The sequence below is a fragment of the Notechis scutatus genome, chromosome 7 (genome assembly GCF_049901735.1).
Source record: "Notechis scutatus isolate UNSWTSFEM ecotype Mainland chromosome 7, rNotScu1.2, whole genome shotgun sequence".
Lineage (NCBI taxonomy): Eukaryota > Metazoa > Chordata > Lepidosauria > Squamata > Elapidae > Notechis > Notechis scutatus.
In genome coordinates this window covers 10933243-10952689 of record NC_142015.1, presented here as the reverse complement: position 1 = coordinate 10952689, position 19447 = coordinate 10933243, and the positions used below count along the sequence as shown (strand labels likewise).

General features: G+C 40.8%; 1 protein-coding gene across 1 annotated transcript in view; it reads right to left on the bottom strand.

Annotated features, from left to right (window-relative positions):
* LOC113414440 (G protein-coupled receptor kinase 5-like) overlaps nucleotides 1-14054 on the bottom strand; it is a 77678-nt gene extending 63624 nt beyond the window's left edge. Inside the window, exon 1 of the mRNA XM_026671337.2 lies at nucleotides 13852-14054. Coding sequence (XP_026527122.1) covers nucleotides 13852-13903 — 52 coding nt within the window. The 5' untranslated portion in view covers nucleotides 13904-14054. The remainder of the gene's footprint in view (nucleotides 1-13851) is intronic.
* Between the last annotated feature and the right edge of the window lie 5393 nt (nucleotides 14055-19447).

Below are 19447 nucleotides of genomic sequence, written 5' to 3'. Positions count from 1 at the left end.
CATTTTTCACACTTACGACCATTGCAGCATTGTGATTTACATTCAGATGCTTGACAACTGGTTCATATTTATGACGGTTGCGGTGTCCCAGGGTCATGTGATCCCCTTTTGTGACCTTCCAGCAAGCAAAGTCAAGGGGAAACACATATTCATTTAACAAAGGTGTTACTAATGTAACAATTGCACTGATTGACTTAACAAAGGTGGTAAGAAAAATCATAAAATGGGGGAAAACTCACTTAACACATTTCTCACTTAGCAACATAAATTTTGGCCTCATTTGTGGTTGTAAGTCAAGGACTACCTGTGTAGTCATTGCACTAAGCCTCAGCATGCTGTGCAGACCTAGTCCCTGTAGTTTGTAGAGTGTTTCAGTTCAGCATGGAGTAGACAGGCACCTGTACTTCTCCAGATGTTGCTGAATTGCAACTTCCAACTTCCAAGAAATCAGGGTTACTAATGAGAGCCTGGAAATGGTTGTTCAGCAACACCTGAGCACCAGAGATTGCCTGGCCTTATCAGGCTTGCTGAAAAGAGCTTGGCAGAATTTCCTAAATACCCAGCATGGCTTTATGATTTAAGGCTGTCTGCATATTGCATATAGCTAGGTAACACACTTATTTTTTTTCTTCTTCAAACAATTGACAGCCTTCTGTCAACATGAAGGAGTAATTCCTTGTTTGTATTTGCTGTGTTATAAATTGATTTTTTTCTTCCACCCTTTCAGGGTTTAATGGACTCTTTGCCCTGGACTTTCTCAGCCTCAAAGCTGTTCAATGGTTGCTTGTTGACACAACTTACATGCCTGTCCTGAGAAAGTTTGGTTCTCAAGGTAACTCCTCCACCCTGGCTGCGCATATAACTCATACTCAATCAATTCTGGCTTAATCGACAGGCCATGGCTTCATGCAGAGAGTGAACTAGATTATAAAACTGTTCAATGACAGTTTTATATCTTGAGATCTTGCTTTTCCATTGTTGCAGCCTATGTTGTCAACTAGTTAACCACAGTTTGTATTTGGACAAAAACCAAATCTCTCAGTTTTGTTCTTGCAACCAAGCAACAGGAGGGAGGAGAAGAATATTAACCTGTCCAGAATTAGTTTTATGCAACACTAGACCATACATTGCAGTCATTCCTCCATATGTTTCAGTCCCATTGATCCACTCAGATAGCCAGTAACTGGGAATACTGGTCGATGGAATTGCCCCAAATATCTGAGAGATGCTAGATTCTGGTCTTTGCTTCATGTCTGAATAAGGTCTACTTTTTAAGCCAGGAATGAGCAGTAGTTTGCAGACAATGGCATGTTTTAAAAATATAAAGGCTGTGAGCGCAACACAAGGTATTATTGGTGATAACATGTAATCACTCATATCCAAATAACTGATAGGAATTGGTAGGACTGGCCTAAAGGAATAATATATCTCTTTAGGCCTCCAAGTGAACAATGATCATTTTATATTTATTCATGCACTCTGGATGCAGTTTAAATAGCCTTGTCTTAAACCCTGTTTGTTTGTAATGTAGCTATTCGAACCAACCTAGAACTAAAGAGAAATTTCCGCAGCTAGAACAATTAATCAGTGGAACAACTTGCCTCCAGAAACTGTAGATCTTCAACACTGGATGTTGTTAAGAAGAGATTGGACAACCATTTGTTTGAAATGGTATAGGATTTCCTGCTTAAGCAGGAGGTTGGACTAGAAAACCTCTGAGGTCCCCTCCAACTCTGTTAATCTGTTATTTTAAAAATTGCTGCCTTGAAGAGCTCAGGCTACATTACACGGACAGTTTAATTCTCTCCCATGTGATATTCACACCAACAGAAACTTCCTCCTTGTGGGAGGAAAATGCATCTTTGCGGACATGATTTTTTTAAAAATCAGCTTCACAGCAGGAAACACAAATCTTCTTTTTCACACAATGCTGATAATCCCGTAGTGCATAGGCATATTTTTAAGAGAACATGTAGTTCAGTCCATAACTGATAGGAAGACTCACAAAAGGAAATTGTGTCTGTTAGACAGACAAACCCATCCTCCCATGTTAACATCATTAAATTTAGTGCCTTTAAAAAAAATAGGAGAGATGGACAAGAGATTTTTCAGCCGAATATAAAACTTTATTTTCTCAAAGTCATGAAGCTTGACTTACAAAACATCAGAGTTGTGAAAGACCCAAGCAGGAAGTTGATACACAATCTCTCTCATTTAACAAACTCTATAATTACAGTAAATCATTTGGACTAGAAAACTTTGATGAGCAGAAAAGATGAATGGAAAGGAAATTGGTTTTAACTGTTTTATCGCTTTAGAACTGTAAGCCACTCAGAGTCATTTGATTGAGATGGGTAGTCATAGAAATTAAATACATAAATAAAATCCCGAAAACTCTGATGAATCTTTGTTTAGACTCATACCCAGAGATGTCTGCAGATACAATTGAGATCCTTGACATACTGTATATACCAACTTTTGCAATTGAGGTGCCTCTATATTGACTTCAATTCCCAGAATTCTTAGCGATATCTAGACTGGCTGCAAAATCACCTGCACAACTGAGGGGAAGGCTGATATATAGAACTTTATGTTTGAATCCTATTCTGTGAGTCACCATAATTCCATTTGGCTAAAATGAATCAGCTATATAACTATGTTTTGTAGAACAGGGGTTTCCAACCTTGCAACTTTAAGACTTGTGGATTTCTCCCAGAAGTCCACAAGTCTTAAAGTTGCCAAGGTTGGAGACCCCTGTTGTAGAAGACTCGTTTCAACCAACTACAGCAAAAAAACCTTTGAATGTTGCCTTAACTCTTTGCAGAAACTGTTCTTCTGAACTGAGGCTAGATTTATGTCTAGGCTACATGTACACTGAGGAGTAGAAAGACCCATTCAGACTTTAGGATTCACTCATGCTGATCACTCATTTTATCTTCACTGATTCCACAAACATGAAATTAATTAAGAGAAGAAAAATCAGGAATGGCAGGAGAAAGGAAGGGAGGGAGGGAGGGAGGGAGGGAGGGAGGGGGGTAGGGAGGAAGGAAGGAAGGAAGGAAAACAATTCTATTATTTCATTATAAAGAGCAAGGAGTCTGTGAACCAAGGAAGCATATATGCTGTTATCTCTGTTCAGTTTTCCTAACATCAGTTAAACGCCATTGAAGACACATGATGAACTTTTCCTGTGGGACTTTTTAAACCCTAATCTGGCAACAAATGTATTTATATTAATTTTACCAAAGAAGTTATTCTGAGAAACCAGGTCATCCCCTTTCTGCCTATCAAAAATATACTTTGCAGACAAGTCTAATTTTTCCCTTGGCATTAAGAATAAAATAGCGCACTTTTTTCCTTATGTCTTTGGTCAATCTAGAAAGAAGGAAAAGCAAGTGTACATGGGGAATCTCTCTGATACCATTTGGCAATTTGAAATTAAATAGGGTTTTGGGGTCAGAAAAAGCTGAAGATGACCTAATTACAGATGGACAGATGCTAAATTGGGATCTTCTGGGAAGGAGCCAGAATATTCTAAGGCAGATGGGTCAGAGTTTCTGACATTCCGTGGTTAGAGAACAATTTCCAAAAAAAAAACCCCACATTTTTGTTTCTTTTAAGAAAGCTTTTGAGAAAAAAAAGAGAAGCAAAATCCTGAGCATACAAGGGCAGAGCTACTAAGCAGATGGTCAGTAATTTTAAATCTGCCTAATTGAGATACTGTAGGTAGCCTTCAGCTGCTAAGCAAGGCTGGTGATTAAGTGACTCATTCACCACCTTTTCGCCATTGTTGTTAAACGAATCACCCCAGTTGTGAAGTGAACCATATGATCATTAAGCAAATCCCCACTGACTCGGAAGCCAGCTGGGAAGGTTGCAAATGGCAGTCCCATGGCCCTGGGACATGGCAATCACCGTAAACACATGCCAGTAGCCAAACATCTAAGTTCTGATCACATGACTGTAGGGATATGCTGCGAGAGTCGGAAGTGCCAAGACCAGCTGTAAGTCACCTTTTTCAGTGCCTTTGTATTTCTGAATAGTCACTAAATGAATGGTTGTAAGTCAAGGACTATCTGTAATTTGTTCCCAAGTCTAGATGATGGACTTTCTGGTTTTAGTGAAAAACACAATTTCTCTACCCTAGTGTAGCTATGGCTCTGTAAATGGATTTATGAATCCTTCACTTCTGAAGTTGAAGGAGCTGTAGTTTACTGATCTATAATTTGGTTTTTAGACAAACCAAATTATAGATCAGATCTTTTGATGTTTCTGTTGTTTTAGCAGCAGCTAGACCATCTTTGGCTGATCTTGATCCACTAAGCAGGATTAGTTCAGTCAGTGTTGGATAATACTCAGATAAACTGAAAATTTTAGGTGAATGGATTGGGGGGAAAAAATCTTGAAAAAAGTATATCAAACCACTTCCACAACTGCAATGGAACTGCATTTACCTAGTTAACCAAGAAGTGATGACATCTTTACCTTTGTGCTACATTGCAAAATTATCCTCTCTTTTTTATTAATCAGGATATTTAGCATCCTACACAGTTTCTTCCAAATAAAGAAAGAGATTGGAGTTTTAAAATGGGCATCCCAGCTGCACATTTTAAATTTCATTAGAAGAAACTTCACTGGTTAAAATCAGTTATGGTTCCAACCAGGAAAGTTATATTACTGGTTTTTTTTTTAACTTTTGCATAAAGGCCTTTGATCAATTAACTGATTAAAGTTAACTGATCAACTGATTAATGGAGCACTGTAAGATGACAATCCAGGCTACATTGGTGCACCAAATAGACAGCAAATCTGAAAAACTGCTTTAGAAAAAAGGATCACAGTGACAAAGAGCTTGAAAGAAAATTTTGGAACTTAGTTACTATATAGGTTGACAGCAGTGAAGAATCTTAAATACACAAAGATGGAAAGACACATTCATTCCCACAATGGAAGCCTGGATGATAAAATTGATGGAATTAGCAGAGATTAATTACAGAATTTATCTAGTTTTGTTTCTACCCGGAAACTTCTAGACTTTTTGCTTGAAACAGAAAAAAATGAAACTGCTTTTAGATTTTGATGATTCAAATAATTCTGTTACTATAGAAGTTTTAAATGCTATGAAACAAAGCAAAAATCTGAGGTTGCAGTTTTTATTTTTGTATTTCAATGCACTGGAAAAAAAACAGAGATTCTTCCTCCCCCTTTTTTCTTTACACTTTTCTCTTTTTTCTTATAATCTACTAAATAAATGTACTATACACTGTTTTGAATCAAGCAAACATAATGTAATTCCTTTTAGGATACAGCCAACAAGCTCTAAAATGCCCCAGATTGTAGGGCTGCTTTGGATTTTAGTTGCCCAAAAGAGCTTTGACGTGCATAAGAGAAAAAAGAGAAGCAACAGAGAAAAATGCAAAGAGTCTGGAAAGAATCACAGAGAAGACACATTTTAGGAGATTCTAAAACAACTTTAGAAAAACCGAAGCCTTTTTTGTGAGAGAAGAAAATTTGCTGGAAATTGAAAAGAGTATGAAGAAAAGCCTTCTGTGCTTAGAATTATAATAGAAACTTCAACCTAAAATAATTCCCTAAATTCCCCAATAGTTGTAAAACCCATCTAGAAAAAGCTTTCAAAGAATTTCATGTTCAGTTCCAGCAGTGCATGGTTCTCATTAGGAACACTTATACCTTCTAGATTTTTTTTGGAAAAAAGTTAGTTTCCATTTGCTTAGGCAATTTTCACTGTGTCAAGAAATTCTGTCTTAAAGCCAGACCTTTTATAAGGGATTTTTTTCCAAAGTATTTGACTGCATCTACTCTTTAAAGCAATCGTAGGCATTTGTTTTCCTATTTCCCTCCACCATTTAGGTGATTAGGAATTTATACAAGGTCTGCTAGACCTGCCCTCCTCAATTATCCTTGCAAGATGACTTTGAAGCAGGATAACTTGAGAGATAGCTTAGGGTCACCCAGATATAGTCAATATTCAGTGGTAATCTTATACACACACACACACACACACACACACACACACACACACACACACACACATATATATATATATATATATATATATATATATATATATATATATATATATATATATATATATATATATATATATATATTTAATTTGTTTTCTGAGGTTTTTGCACGTATTTGTATGTGGATCTTTGGTTATTCGGGTTTTCTCCCATGTAAAACTGCAAGCTCACATTACTCCAAGAAGCACAAAGCCGAAGACACAAGCCTGAAGATGATGAATGAGATTTCGTCGAAACGTCGCCAAAATACTTCCAATTTTACGCGGGAAAACCCAAATATATATATATATATATTTGTTTATCTTAATATTTATATATATATATATATATATATATTTTTTTAAGTTTACACTTATGGTATTATTCGGCTTGGTTCGGGTATTTTCCACGTCACTGTAGTTGTTCTTTTAAAGTTGTAGCGTTTCAGCAGAATCTCATCTGCCATCATCAGGCTTCTGTATTGAAGCCTGATGATGGCAGATGAGATTCTGCTGAAACTTGCTACAACTTTAAAAGAACAACTACAATATATATATATATATGGTATTCAGCTTTGTTCGGGTATTTTCCCACGTCATTATAGTTGTGCTTTTAAAGTTGTAGCAGTTTGGCAGAATCTCATCTGCCATCATCAGGCTTCTGTATAGTGTTCTACAGAAGCCTGAGATGGCAGATGAGATTCTGCCGAAATGTTGCTACAACTTTAAAAGCACAACTATAACGACGTGGGAAAATACCCTAACAAAGATGAATACTATACATATAAACACCCGTGAAAACTTAAGAAAACAAATATAGATGAGATTCTGCCGAAACATTGCTACAACTTTAAAAGCACAACTATAATGACGTGGGAAAATACCCGAACAAAGCTGAATACCAGATAGATAGATAGATAGATAGATAGATAGATAGATAGATAGATAGAACAATATATACAGCACAAGATCCAGGATATCTCCACAACAAAACTCACAAGGCCATCACACAGCCCATTATACCAACATCAACTCCATCAACCAATCAAGAGGCAGCAGTGCAGCCAACCAGCCCAACACACCAGCCCCACCACCAGTATATATAGAGAGACGGCAGCTCCGATCACACACTGCTTGTACTGGCACAAAGCCGAAAGCACCAGCTTGAGGATGGCGAGTGGGACCTCACCGAAACATCGCCAAGATACTCTTAATCTTACACAGGAAAAGACCTGAACACACCTAGACCTACATTATATATATATTTGTGAAAGTCTGTGAAAGTCTGACTCACAGACGAATACAATACAGAAGCCTGATGATGGCAGATGAGATTCTGCCGAAACGTTGCTACAACTTTAAAAGCACAACTATAATGACGTGGGAAAATACCCGAACAAAGCTGAATAATATGCAGGTCTTGGCGTGTTCGGGTCTTTTCCCGTGTAAGATTGAGAGTATCTTGGCAACGTTTCAACAAGGTCCCACTAGCCATCTTCAGGCTGGTGCTTTCATCTTTGTGCTTGTCCTAGGGAGACGGCAGCTCCGATCACGCTTTGCTCGCACAAGCACGAAGCCGAAAGCACCAGCCTGAAGATGGCGAGTGGGACCTCATCAAAATGTTGCCAAGATACTCTCAATCTTAAATGGGAAAAGACCCGAACACGCCAAGACCTGCATACCTGTACCCATGAAAATCTCAAACACACACACACACATATATACATACCTGCATACCTGTACCTGTGAAAATCTACAAAAACACACACACACACATATATACATATGTATGTATGTGTATATATATATATATATATATATATATATATATATATATGTATGTATGTATGTATGTATGTATGTATATATGTATATGTATATGTATATGTATATGTATATGTATATGTATATGATGTATATGTATATGTATATGTATATATGTATGTATATGGCAATATGATGACTGTATGTGCTGCAGGATCCAATCTGAGTGGGTTACTAAGACCAGAGGGTTTTTTTGTCTTCCAAGATTTTGGATTTGTGCTGGAGCCCATCTTCAGGGAATTTTCTGTGTCACAGAGAGAAGTTCCCTGAGGAGGGGCACGAGTCTGAAAACTTGGAAGACAAAAAAAAAAAAAAAACCCTGTGGTTTTGGTGACTGACCCAGATTGGATCCTGCACTGGTAATCTGAATTATCCATTATCCACTACAACAGCTTTCTTAAGTTACACACATTTGAACTTAGGCTAAGACAAAACCAGATGGAACCACCATTCCTGAGGCAACATAGCTCTTAAGCTTGTCATAAGAGTATGGAAGTATACTAGGAAAAGTTTACATACATCAAAAATCATTTCTCTCCCTCCCCTCTCCCTGATGACCTGGGTATAACTTTTACTGCTAATGGTCATGTTGTCTGGAGCTAGTGGAAATCCTTACCTGAAAATCTAGAAGACACCATACTGGAGAACTTGGTCTAGAGTAGATTAACGTGGACATCTTCCAGATATATTGACATCAACTTGTAGAATTCCCTAGTCAATAATGGCTATCAGAAACAACAATTTAAATTCCCCAACTTATTCTAACTTTTCTTGCCTCTTTGAGGGAATTAGTTTCATCCAGACAAAGCTAATTATGTCCTTTATGCACATAAAACTAACTAGGGTTTGTTATTCATACAGCTGTATTAGAAATGATGGTTTGCAATTTGCTTCTGTGTTTTGCCCATGCCCCTGGCCAATTTATAGAAATGCATAACAGTGGCTAAAAATAGTGGAAAACCAATCCAAAACAATCCCAAAACATTGTTAATTTGGCTTGTTCAACAAATTAAAGTTAAAGAATTCTGACTTTCTCCCCATGTAATATCTAGTAGATTCTTCCTTTCTAACCTCTCCAAAAATTGCTGGAGAAAATTGAGGATGTTTATAACCATCTAGGACTTATGGAATTGCACATTTTGTAATCGTTGTTCTCTTCATCCATTTTATCCTGAGACATTTTAAAGTGTACACAGTGTGCTTTCCGCTAATGTATATTCAGACAAATAGCCTCATTGTTTTAAATGTTAACAGACATGCTGGAAAGAGCATGCATCCTGCAGACATGTAGTGTGAATGCTGTTTTAAGCATGGAGATTCCTGCTTTTTTTAAAAAAAATCCACTAAGCCTTGAAACATCCACAAAACAATAGAATCCACTTGTCTGATTAAGGAACATTGATCAAGATTCTGGAATACACCTTAGTGTCACAAAATGAAGCATGGGTATAAAAAGGACCACTTATATCACTTATATGAAGAACACTTCAAATTTAAATTGTAAGCGGAGGGCAATTTCCATCTGAAAATGTGCCAGGGTTGAAGAAGAATAGAGGAAAGCAACCTGAAGCCCAGGATCAAATATGCCTCTAGAGTTTCTTCTATTTGAAGGCAAGAATCACACAAATATTCCTAAAAGAAGCTTAACATATTTAAGAAGAACAGCCATAAAGTCCAAAGGGGATGGGAGTTAAACAATCAGTTCTGACTTTACAACTTTTTTTACAATGGTTGTTAAGTGAATCACTTAATGGTTGTTAAGTGAATCATTGTGAACTAAATCCGGCTTCCCCCATTGACTTTGGTTGTCACAAGGCTGCATAGTCTGCAAATGGTGACCCTGTGAACCCACAATGCTGCAATTGTCATAAATATGCTGCCTTTCCAATCAGCCAAATTGTGATCAATTGAACGTGGGCATGCTGCAACGATTGTAAGTGGAGGGATAAGGGTATACCTCACTTTTCCCCCCCACAACTTTTGTTAGCTTCAAAAGGTCACTAAAGAAATCGTTGCGAGTCGAGGACAACCTGTAATTCTATTTCCAAAAGATGACTGAAAAGTGAAAGTACATCAAAGCAATTTTACAAGAAAAAAATAAGATCTTGTTTGAGCAACATTTTGGACAAAGAAGTGATGCACAAATGTTGCTCAAACAAGATCTTATTTTTTTCTTGTAAAATTGCTTTGATGTACTTTCACTTTTCAGTCATCTTTTGGAAATAGAATTACAGGTTGTCCTCGACTCGCAACGATTTCTTTAGTGACCTTTGAAGCTAACAAAAGTTGTGGGGGGAAAGTGAGGTATACCCTATCCCTCCACTTACAATCGTTGCAGCATGCCCACGTTCAATTGATCAGAATTTGGCTGATTGGAAAGGCAGCATATTTATGACAATTGCAGCATTGTGGGTTCACAGGGTCGCCATTTGCAGACTATGCAGCCTTGTGACAACCAAAGTCAATGGGGGAAGCCGGATTTAGTTCACAATGATTCACTTAACAACCATTAAGTGATTCACTTAACAACCATTGTAAAAAAAAGTTGTAAAGTCAGGTGTGACACACTGAAAAATTGCCTTGCTTAGCAACAGGAATTCTGGCTTCAATGGTGGCCATAGGACAACCTGTATACAGCCTAGTTACAAGAGGGTCAAAAAAACCCAAACCTTTCCACTCTGGTGCCTTTAATTCTGGGGTCGGCTAGAACTGTTACTTTTTTCTATCTTTCTAAAGAGAGGTCATGTGAAGTATTAGTGCCGCTTTATAAAGACTTAGTAAGACCATATCTGGAATACTGCATCCAGTTCCGGTCACCACATTAGAAAAAAAAGGATGTTGAGATTTTGGGAAAAGTGCAAAGAAGAGCAACTTAAGAGGATAAAAGCCTGGAGACTAAAACATTTGAAAAACAGTCGCAGGCTGGTCTAGAGAAAAGAAGGACTGGGGGGTGACATGATAGCAGTGTTCCAGTATTTGAGAGGCTGCCACAAAGAAGAGGGAGGTCAATTTATTTTCCGGAGCACCACAGGGCGGGACAAGAAACAATGGATGGAAACTAATCAAGGAGAGAAGCAACGTGGAATGAAGGAGAAACTTCCTAACAATTAGCCAGTGGAAGGGCTTGCCTTCAGACATTGTGAGTCCTTTATCACTGGAGGTTTTTAAGAAGAGTCTGGACAGACACTTGTCTGAAATGGTATAGGATCTCCTGCTTGAGTAGAGGGCTGGACTAGAAGACCTCCAAGAACCCTTCCAGCTATATTCTGATTCTTATCAACATATGGATGACATTATGGCTTTTAAGGAAAGGAGTGGGGAAAACATCACAATTACTGAAGGGCTGTAACCACTCAACAAAACTCATCATTCCCAGGCTAACTTACAACATTTTGACAATTACAAAGGGCTTAGGAATTCAGCAACTGTGTATGTGCATTTTTTTTAACAAAAGAAAAGGGCATGTGAGGACAATAGCTTTTCGTCACTCAATTGTGTCTTCCTGTGTTGTTCATTCAAACCTCTCAAGAAATATTTTCTTATCCTCTTGTAGGACCAGAAATTGAGCTAAGGAGTTCCCAATTTCTCTTGAGAAGGCCTAATTGCCCCATCCACTCATCTAGTAGTGTAAAGTTTACAGCAAATTATAGCAAAGCAGCTCCCAGTATTGGTAGTCCTCAACTTACAACCATTCATTGACTGACTGTTCAAATGGCACTGAAAAAAGTGAGTTATGACTGTTTTTCACACTTACAACCATTGTTAGCATCCCCATGGTCCCGTGATCTAAATTCAGATGCTCAGCAACTAATTCATATTTATGACGGTTGCAGAGTGCCTGGGGGGTCACGGGGTCCCCTTTTGCAACCTTCTGACAAGCAATGTCAATGGGGGAGCCAGTTTCACTTAACAACCATGTCACTAAGTGAACTGCCGTGATTCATTTAACTCCTGTGGCAAGAAAGGTCGTAAAATGGGGCAAAACTGTCTCACTTAGCAACAGAAATTTTGGGCTCAATTGTGGCCATAAGTTGAGTACTACCTGTATGCCTTTGTAGCTTGTAAATGATGAGTCCTATGTTGGGGTGTCCAATCTTGGCAACTTTAAGACCTGTGGACTTCAACTCCCAGAATTCCCCAGCCTGGCTGGAGAATTCTGGGAGTTGAAGTCCACGGGTTTAAAGTTGCTAAGGTTGTACACTCTTACCCTATACCATGTATTTTTCTGTGGTCTCTCTGCTTTTTCTGCCCCCATCAATAAAGGCCTGCTCCCCTTGCCCTAAAGTTTCATGACCTTGCTGAAAAACAACTGCAGCAGCCTTGAAAGTACAGGTCTGGGCTTTCCTTTCTAAAGGCCACCCTGTGGTTTACTCATTCACATAAACAGCAATGCAGTCTTGACACGTAATGGCATCTGAGATTCCCCCCCCCCCACACCCCAACAACCACTGTTGAAGATACACACAGAGCATTTTTGTCTATACTGAACTGAAGCGTGCTGCTGTTTATTTGACATTTTCAGACTCGCTGAGAAAGAATTGAATATAACTACTGATCTGGGTAAAGCAGAGATATCCCAACACACCATGGAAATGCAACACATGTGACATCTCAATCTTGGCCACACACAGGAACTGAGTTCAGCTCTGAACAAGATACTGTAGGCTTCTTTATTCTTATCTACTTAACAGAGACAACAGCATAAAATTGATGTTTATAGTGAAAAATACATTTTAGAACACTAACTATTTTGTGGTGCTCTCCAAACTTGGTGGTTTGCTTGCAGATGCTTCATTATCTGACTAGGTAACATCAGTGCACTGATTATGTTAACAAGTCGTGTAATGAAATGTCTGCAAGAAAATAACTAAACTCTGAGAATACCAAGGACTCCACAGGTCAACTCTGAGCCGCATATATTCTCTCCTATTGGAACAATTAATTTTGTAGCCTTTAATTTTCTGATCTTTGGCACCATTCCAAACAGGCAATTCGCCTTCCCACTGGTAAAATAAAGGCTAAGCATTTTGTGCATAAATCAATAAACTGGGATTTAGACCCAGACACAAATTCAATATTTTATCCAATGCTCTTAATTTAAAACATTTTTTAAAAGATAATGAAACTCGCTCTTCGATTTTATGGCTCATCAAAAAGGCTACAGCATCATCACTGCTATTATTAAAGTCACGCTCTTACATATTTTATTTGTTGCCCATCTCACCGCAAAACAACTTCTTTGTAGCATCTTGCCAGGGCATTTCTGACAAGCCTGCAAATCTAAAGAGCATGTGTGTATGTTTAAGAACCTGTTAGTCAGTTAAAGTCTCACTTATAGAACACCTATAGAACATAGCAACTACCTTTAAAGATTTTTAACATACTGCACTTCCGTTTGGAATTTTCAAAAATATGCACTGCATATATCCCTTTGGATTTAACTCTCAAAGTAACTTTATAATTCATAAATTCATATCCATGAATATCATTAAGATGAAGTCAACACATCAAAGTCAAATGAATCCTCTCTGCCCCCACCAGCAGCCCACAACTCTGGATCTATTCCTTTGGCTGCCCTTCTATGATTGCAGGGATGTTCAGTGAGAATCATGGTTGAAATGTTGATGCCAGTCTTACTGGGTGACGATGGACCCCTCTCTACCTCTAAGAGCAACCCACCCTGCAGGAGCATTGTGGAAATAAAACTCAGGAGGAGATGACGGAAGAGTTGTGTAAATTCCAGGGCAGCCACACAAGGCTTTCTTCTTTTTTTTAAAAAAAAAAAATGCAAATATCCTACAAATTATTCATTTTCCTTAACACCTTTGCAGAAGGCAACTCCATTCAGAGAATCTGCCGGCCAGAAGTGGGTGCGCTGGCTCAACTTTTTTCCCCTACTCAAATTGCGCGACGCTCTTCGGAAACCGCCACCGGCTCCCCTCCCTCCCTCCCCCCAACAACTCTTATGCTTCTGCCTCGCTTCGGCTGCCCGACTCTCTTACCTTCTCTGGCTTTCAGTAAAACTGTATTGGCTACGATGTTCTCCAGCTCCATGGTGCTCCAGCTTGGAAGATGCTGCGGTGCGGCAGAATCCCGAAGGGAAACAACAGAGGGGCGAGGAGGGAAGGGGGTGGGAAGAGGAGAAACCGGACCAGAAAATCAAGGTGCTGGAGGGGAGAACCGGCTGTTTCCTCCGCAGTCGTACTTCGAAAGGCTGATGTTCTCCTCCGGCTTTTTAAAAAGAGGCCGCCAGCATCCTGGACCTCCAGGTATCACATCCCTCCAGCCCAGCGCTGGCTCGCAGGCTGCTCGCAGGAAGATCGAACTGAGACCCGGCAGGGCGTGAGGGGGGAAGCAGGATCTTCTTCCCCGACCGTTGGAACAACCGCCGCAATGCAAATCCAGGCAGGAGAAGAAATCCTCTTTAGCCGCGCTCCTTCGTCCCCCGTCCCCCCCCCCTCCGCCAGCCGTATCCTCGGCTTTCCGGCGCCGGTGAAGCTCTTCGCCTGGGGCGGGCGGAGGGGGTCGGCAGCAGCGCTGAGGAAAAAAATCCCCCCCCCCTTACCCTCCTGTCCAGCAAAGCATGCCCGGGAAGGGGGCAGGGGGAAAACTAGCTAAGGCTCAGCCCCGGTCGATGTGCAGCAGGCGAAATTGAGGGGCGCGCGATCCTTCCTCTAGCGCCTTCCCCCCCGCCGCCCAAAGAAGTACCGATCAGGGGGGGTCCTCCCAAAAGGGAGAAAGCCACTTCAAAGGGAATTCTTCCCGCCGACGCAGAGCGGGGAGAGAGAGAGAGAGAGGAGGGGGTGGAAAGCGAAAGGCAAGACCTCTGGAATCTTTCTGTCCCAGCAGGAAATAGCAGGGATACTAGAAAGAGCCCGTCGCGAGCAAGCTGGCTACAAAACGTTCCAAGAGGGCGGGGCTCGGAGTTGGTGACGTCGCCACCCACGGCGTGGGGGGGGGGGGAGGGCTCCGATGTGTCAACGTTCGAAAGACTTATGTAATCGCCTCCGTCCCACCTTTTAAAAAAAAAAAAATGGTTCTCGGGTGCATGCTGGGAAATGTAGTTTGGCAGGGAAGGGCTTGAAAGTTTGGGCAAGCAAAGGTTGGCTCTCTAACGCAGGGGTCTCCAAACTTGGCAACTTTTAAGACTTGTGGACTTCAACTCCCAGAATTCTGGCACTTGAAGTCCACAAGTCTTAAAGTTGCCAACTATGGAGACCTCTGCTCCAATGCAATGGCCCCCAAACATTTGGGCACCAGGGACCGGTTCCATGGAGCTTTTTCCCTGAATTGGAGGTCCGGGACCCCTGCTCTAACGGCTGCATAAAGGCGCACACTCAAGTTTATAACGGTCTGTCTACTAGTGTCAGAAAGCCCCATAACTCTGACTTTAATTGCACATTGAAGGATCTTCCCATTTATGCTTCATCCACTCAAGTCTGAGGACTTTTCACCAGTGGTGGGATTCAAAACTTTTTATTACCAGTTCTGTGGGTGTGGCTTGGTGGGCGTGGCATGACTCAATGGGCGTGGCTTGGTGCAAATGGCAGGGGAATGATACTGCAAAATCTCCATTCCCTCCCCACCCAACTAGCCTGCTTTCCAGCTCCATTCTCCTGTGCAGGGCAACCAAAGAAGACCCAGCCAATCAGCTGGGACTCGGGAGGAAGAGAATAGATAGGTGTGCGGCCAGTCAGAGGTGGTATTTGCCGGTTCTCTGAACTACTCAAAATTTCCGCTACCAGTTCTCCAGAACTGGTCAGAACCTGCTGAATACCACCTCTGCTTTCACCCTTGTACTGAAATTGGACCTGTTATTAAGTCAATACAAAATAATAATGGCATTAAATTCCATGTTGGAGACCCCTATCCTGTCTCCATTCTTGGTCAGCCCCAATTCCTCTCCAAAATAATGAATGGCAAAAGCCTAGAATTTGTCATAGACATTTAGGCTACTAGCAGACATCAGGATAAAGAGGAAGGTGCTACTTTGACACTAGTGTGGTTGCAGATTAAGGACACCCTTCATCATCAGCTCCAAGCCAGGGACACAATGAAAGCAATCTCCTAGGTTTAATCCTGTACAGGTAGTCCTCGACTTACGACCACAATTGGGCCCAAAATTCCTGTTGTTAAGTGAAACATTTGTTAAAAGTGAGTTTTGCCCCATTTTACGAACCTTTCTTGCCACGGTGGTTAAGTGAATCATTGCACTTGATAAATTGGTAATCCGATTGTTAAGTGAATCTGGCTTCCCCATCGACTATGCTTCTCAGGTTGCAAAAGGTGATCACATGACTTTGGGAAACAGCATCAGTCATAAGTATGAAACACTTCCCAAGCAGCTGAATTTTGATCACATGATCATGGAGAGGCTGCAAAGGTCGTAACTGTGAAAAACAGTCATAAAGTCACATTTTTCAATGCCTTCGTAACTTTGAACATTGTCTAAATCAGGGGCCACCAACCTTTTGGACCTCAGGGATCACCAAACTCATAATTTTAAATCCCGCAGACCAGAGACCCTGGGAAAATCCCAAAAAAAGTCTGCAGGAAAATTCCCCATCCCGTTTTCCTACCAATCGATTATTCTTTATTTGGGATTGCAGGATACCGTCTCCAGCTCTGTTCTCAAGGCGGGGAAGGGAGAGAGAGAGAGAGAGACTTTTGGCTTCATGCAAGGAAAGCAGCAGAAGCAGCAGAAGTCTTTCTTTTTCTCCCCCAAACTCTGCCAGAAATTAGTCTTTGCCGGTGCAGCCTCTTGGAGCAGGAGGCCTTGCAGGGTATCAAAGATTAATTTCTGGTGGAGTTTCGAGGAGAGAAAGAAAGACTTGCTGCTTTCCTTGTGTGAAGACAAAAACAGAAGAAGCGGAAAGCAACAGCCCGGTGGCCAGGCCAGGCGAGTGGGGCAAGTTCCCCCTCTCTGCCCTTCCCCCACCCTCACTACCTCGTTGTTTGCAATGCAAATGACGCAAGCCTTGTATTCCCACAGGCCATGTGGGCAGCGCAACCTTGTGTTCCCACGCAGCCTGGATTAATTGCTTTGGGGGTCTTTTAAACTTTGGGGGTGCTTTGGGGGTGACATTTCTCTGCAGGCCACCAAAATTTTCTCATGGACCACCAGTGGTCCCCGGTCCACTGGTTGGCGACCACTACACTATACGGACTGTTGTTAAGTCCAAGATGCCAGTATCAAATCTAGCCAGGAATGAACATTCCCTGGTTCCTTAGAAAATCTGATGAAACAACTGAGAGGCAATTGCCTGAATAGCGGAACTGGACATACAGTTATGAGGCCACTGACATATATTCCTGTGCAAGTTTTGTATATACTTGCATGAATTGTGTGTATGTGTTTACTTCTGTGATATTCTCATCATATTCTAAAGAACAAGTCTAGCCAATCTATGCATCATGAAGGCAGGTGCTTTTAACAAAATTTGCTAAATCAGAAAAAGTACTAACAGGCTCTTCCTGATTTTTCACCACCATGGATCAGCGTTCTCAACCTTGGCAACTTGAGGTTGTGTGGACTTCAATTCCCAGAATTCCACAGCCAGGTTGCCCTAACACACCTTTCCTACAATGCTGTGAAGGTGTTATAGATACCAGTGAGATCTTGAACAATAGGCCAATTTGTAAGGAATGAATTGAGGATAGCTAGCTAGATATGGGACCGATCAAGCCTATTATGAACTTGCTGGTTCACAAACATGAGTAGATAGTTCAATGGGTCCTTATAGATTCAATGGGCGGTTAATGAATTAGCAGCATGTTCAGTCTGAACTAGGATGTTTTAAAGTTGAAGCCCTTAAATACAATGATAGTAATACAAATACTAATTTGAAATGACAAGGGGCAAGAGGGAAAATTAATGCATTATACTCTCGAGAGGGAGAGAAGTAAATGAAGTGCACAATTTGCAAGACAAAAACCAGGATTTGGGGAAATAGATACATTCTGCTCCATTGCATGCAGAATTATGCTGTTTTTGTTTGGGCACAGAAACAAACAAACCTACAGTTACCATATAGGCTAAAACAGCAGCCTGAGGTCTGTGGCTACAGGGAATCTCTTCAATATACACCAAGTCAGAATGAGAGGTCCCCCTGTGGACTTTTTTTTTTTTTAACTTGTGGATGTATGTTTGTAACTATCACAGGCAAAAGTAGGCAGGACTCCACGCTAGCAGCTTATATATTATTGATGTATCTTTTCCCGTTCCATTCAGGAGGCATTCAGGGCTATTAGGCATCAGCTAAATTAAACTAAATTGAGAAGCAGAGAATACCACAAGCCTGCTGCTTGGCAGTAAAAACCTGTAAAAAGAATTTCCCCTCCCATCTCAACCCCAAAAGGTCCTTTGCCATCAATATTGCCCTGTGGGTCACATCTTGGGCATTGCTTAAGGAAAACAATGCTGCGTCAAGTAACAGACTGCATGGGGAAGTGCCAATTTTTCCACGTAAAATCAATTTTGGATCTTGCTAAATCTCTGCCTCACCCGGCTTTTATTTTATTTTTTTTTCACTGTTTAAAACACTGTTTAAAGCAAATGAGACACTGACCTGCTGTGACATGTCAATTCTAGTATTTACTCTTGTTTTTTAAAGTGCTCCCGGGTCTTCTCAGGATACAGCAAGGGAAGCAAAAGAAACCTGCCTTTGTTTGAAAGTGAGCTCAATTGCCAAGAAAATAAGACTAAACTGAATTAACAGGGATCATCCTTGGGAGCTAGAAGAAATGGCAGGAACCATCTTACTCCTCGCTTTCTGGTCAATGGCTGTTTGCATGATTGCATTTAATTTTGGTCATCACAATACAAAAGAGATGACGAGACTCTAGAAAGAGTGCAGAAAAGAGCAGCAAAGATGATTGGCAGTCTGGAGGCTAAATCATATGAACAATGACTGCAGGAACTGAGTACATATAGTCTAGTGAAGAATAGCAGTGACATGATAGCAGTCTTCCAATATTTGAGGGGCTGTCACAGAGAAGAGGGGATGGCCTAATCACTAACGCACCTGAGGGCAGAACAGATGGAAGTTTATCAAAAAATCATCCAACCTAAAACTAAGGAGAAATTTCCTGATGGTGAGAACAATTAATCAGTGGAATAGCTTGCCTCTGGAACTTGTGGGTGCTCCATCACTGGAGGCTTTTAAGAAGACACTGGACAACCATTTGTCTGAAATGGTACAGGGTTTCCTGCCTGAGCAGAGATTGGACTAGAAGACCTCCAAGGTCTCTTCCAATTCTCATTCTGCAATCTTACAGATAAAAGCAAATAGAAGAGAATATCTGTAGCTCAGGAATTCTTGGTGCTACCTAAGCTTGGTTGTTTGCTTGCAGATGTTACATCTTCATCGATGATGTTACCTGGTTCTATACTGAAACATCTGCAAGCAAACAATCAAGCTCAGAGGCCATTAAGAACTTTTCACAAACAAGAACTCAGATGCTCCTGTCAAACCTTCCCCCTCCTATTTGAGGGTTTTAAAGTCTCCATCAGCCCAGTTCAGAAGACAAAAATGTTTTTTGTCACTTCTCTGTCCCCCTAGAAAAGTGCCCTGATCAAAAAAGACAAATTCTCAGTAG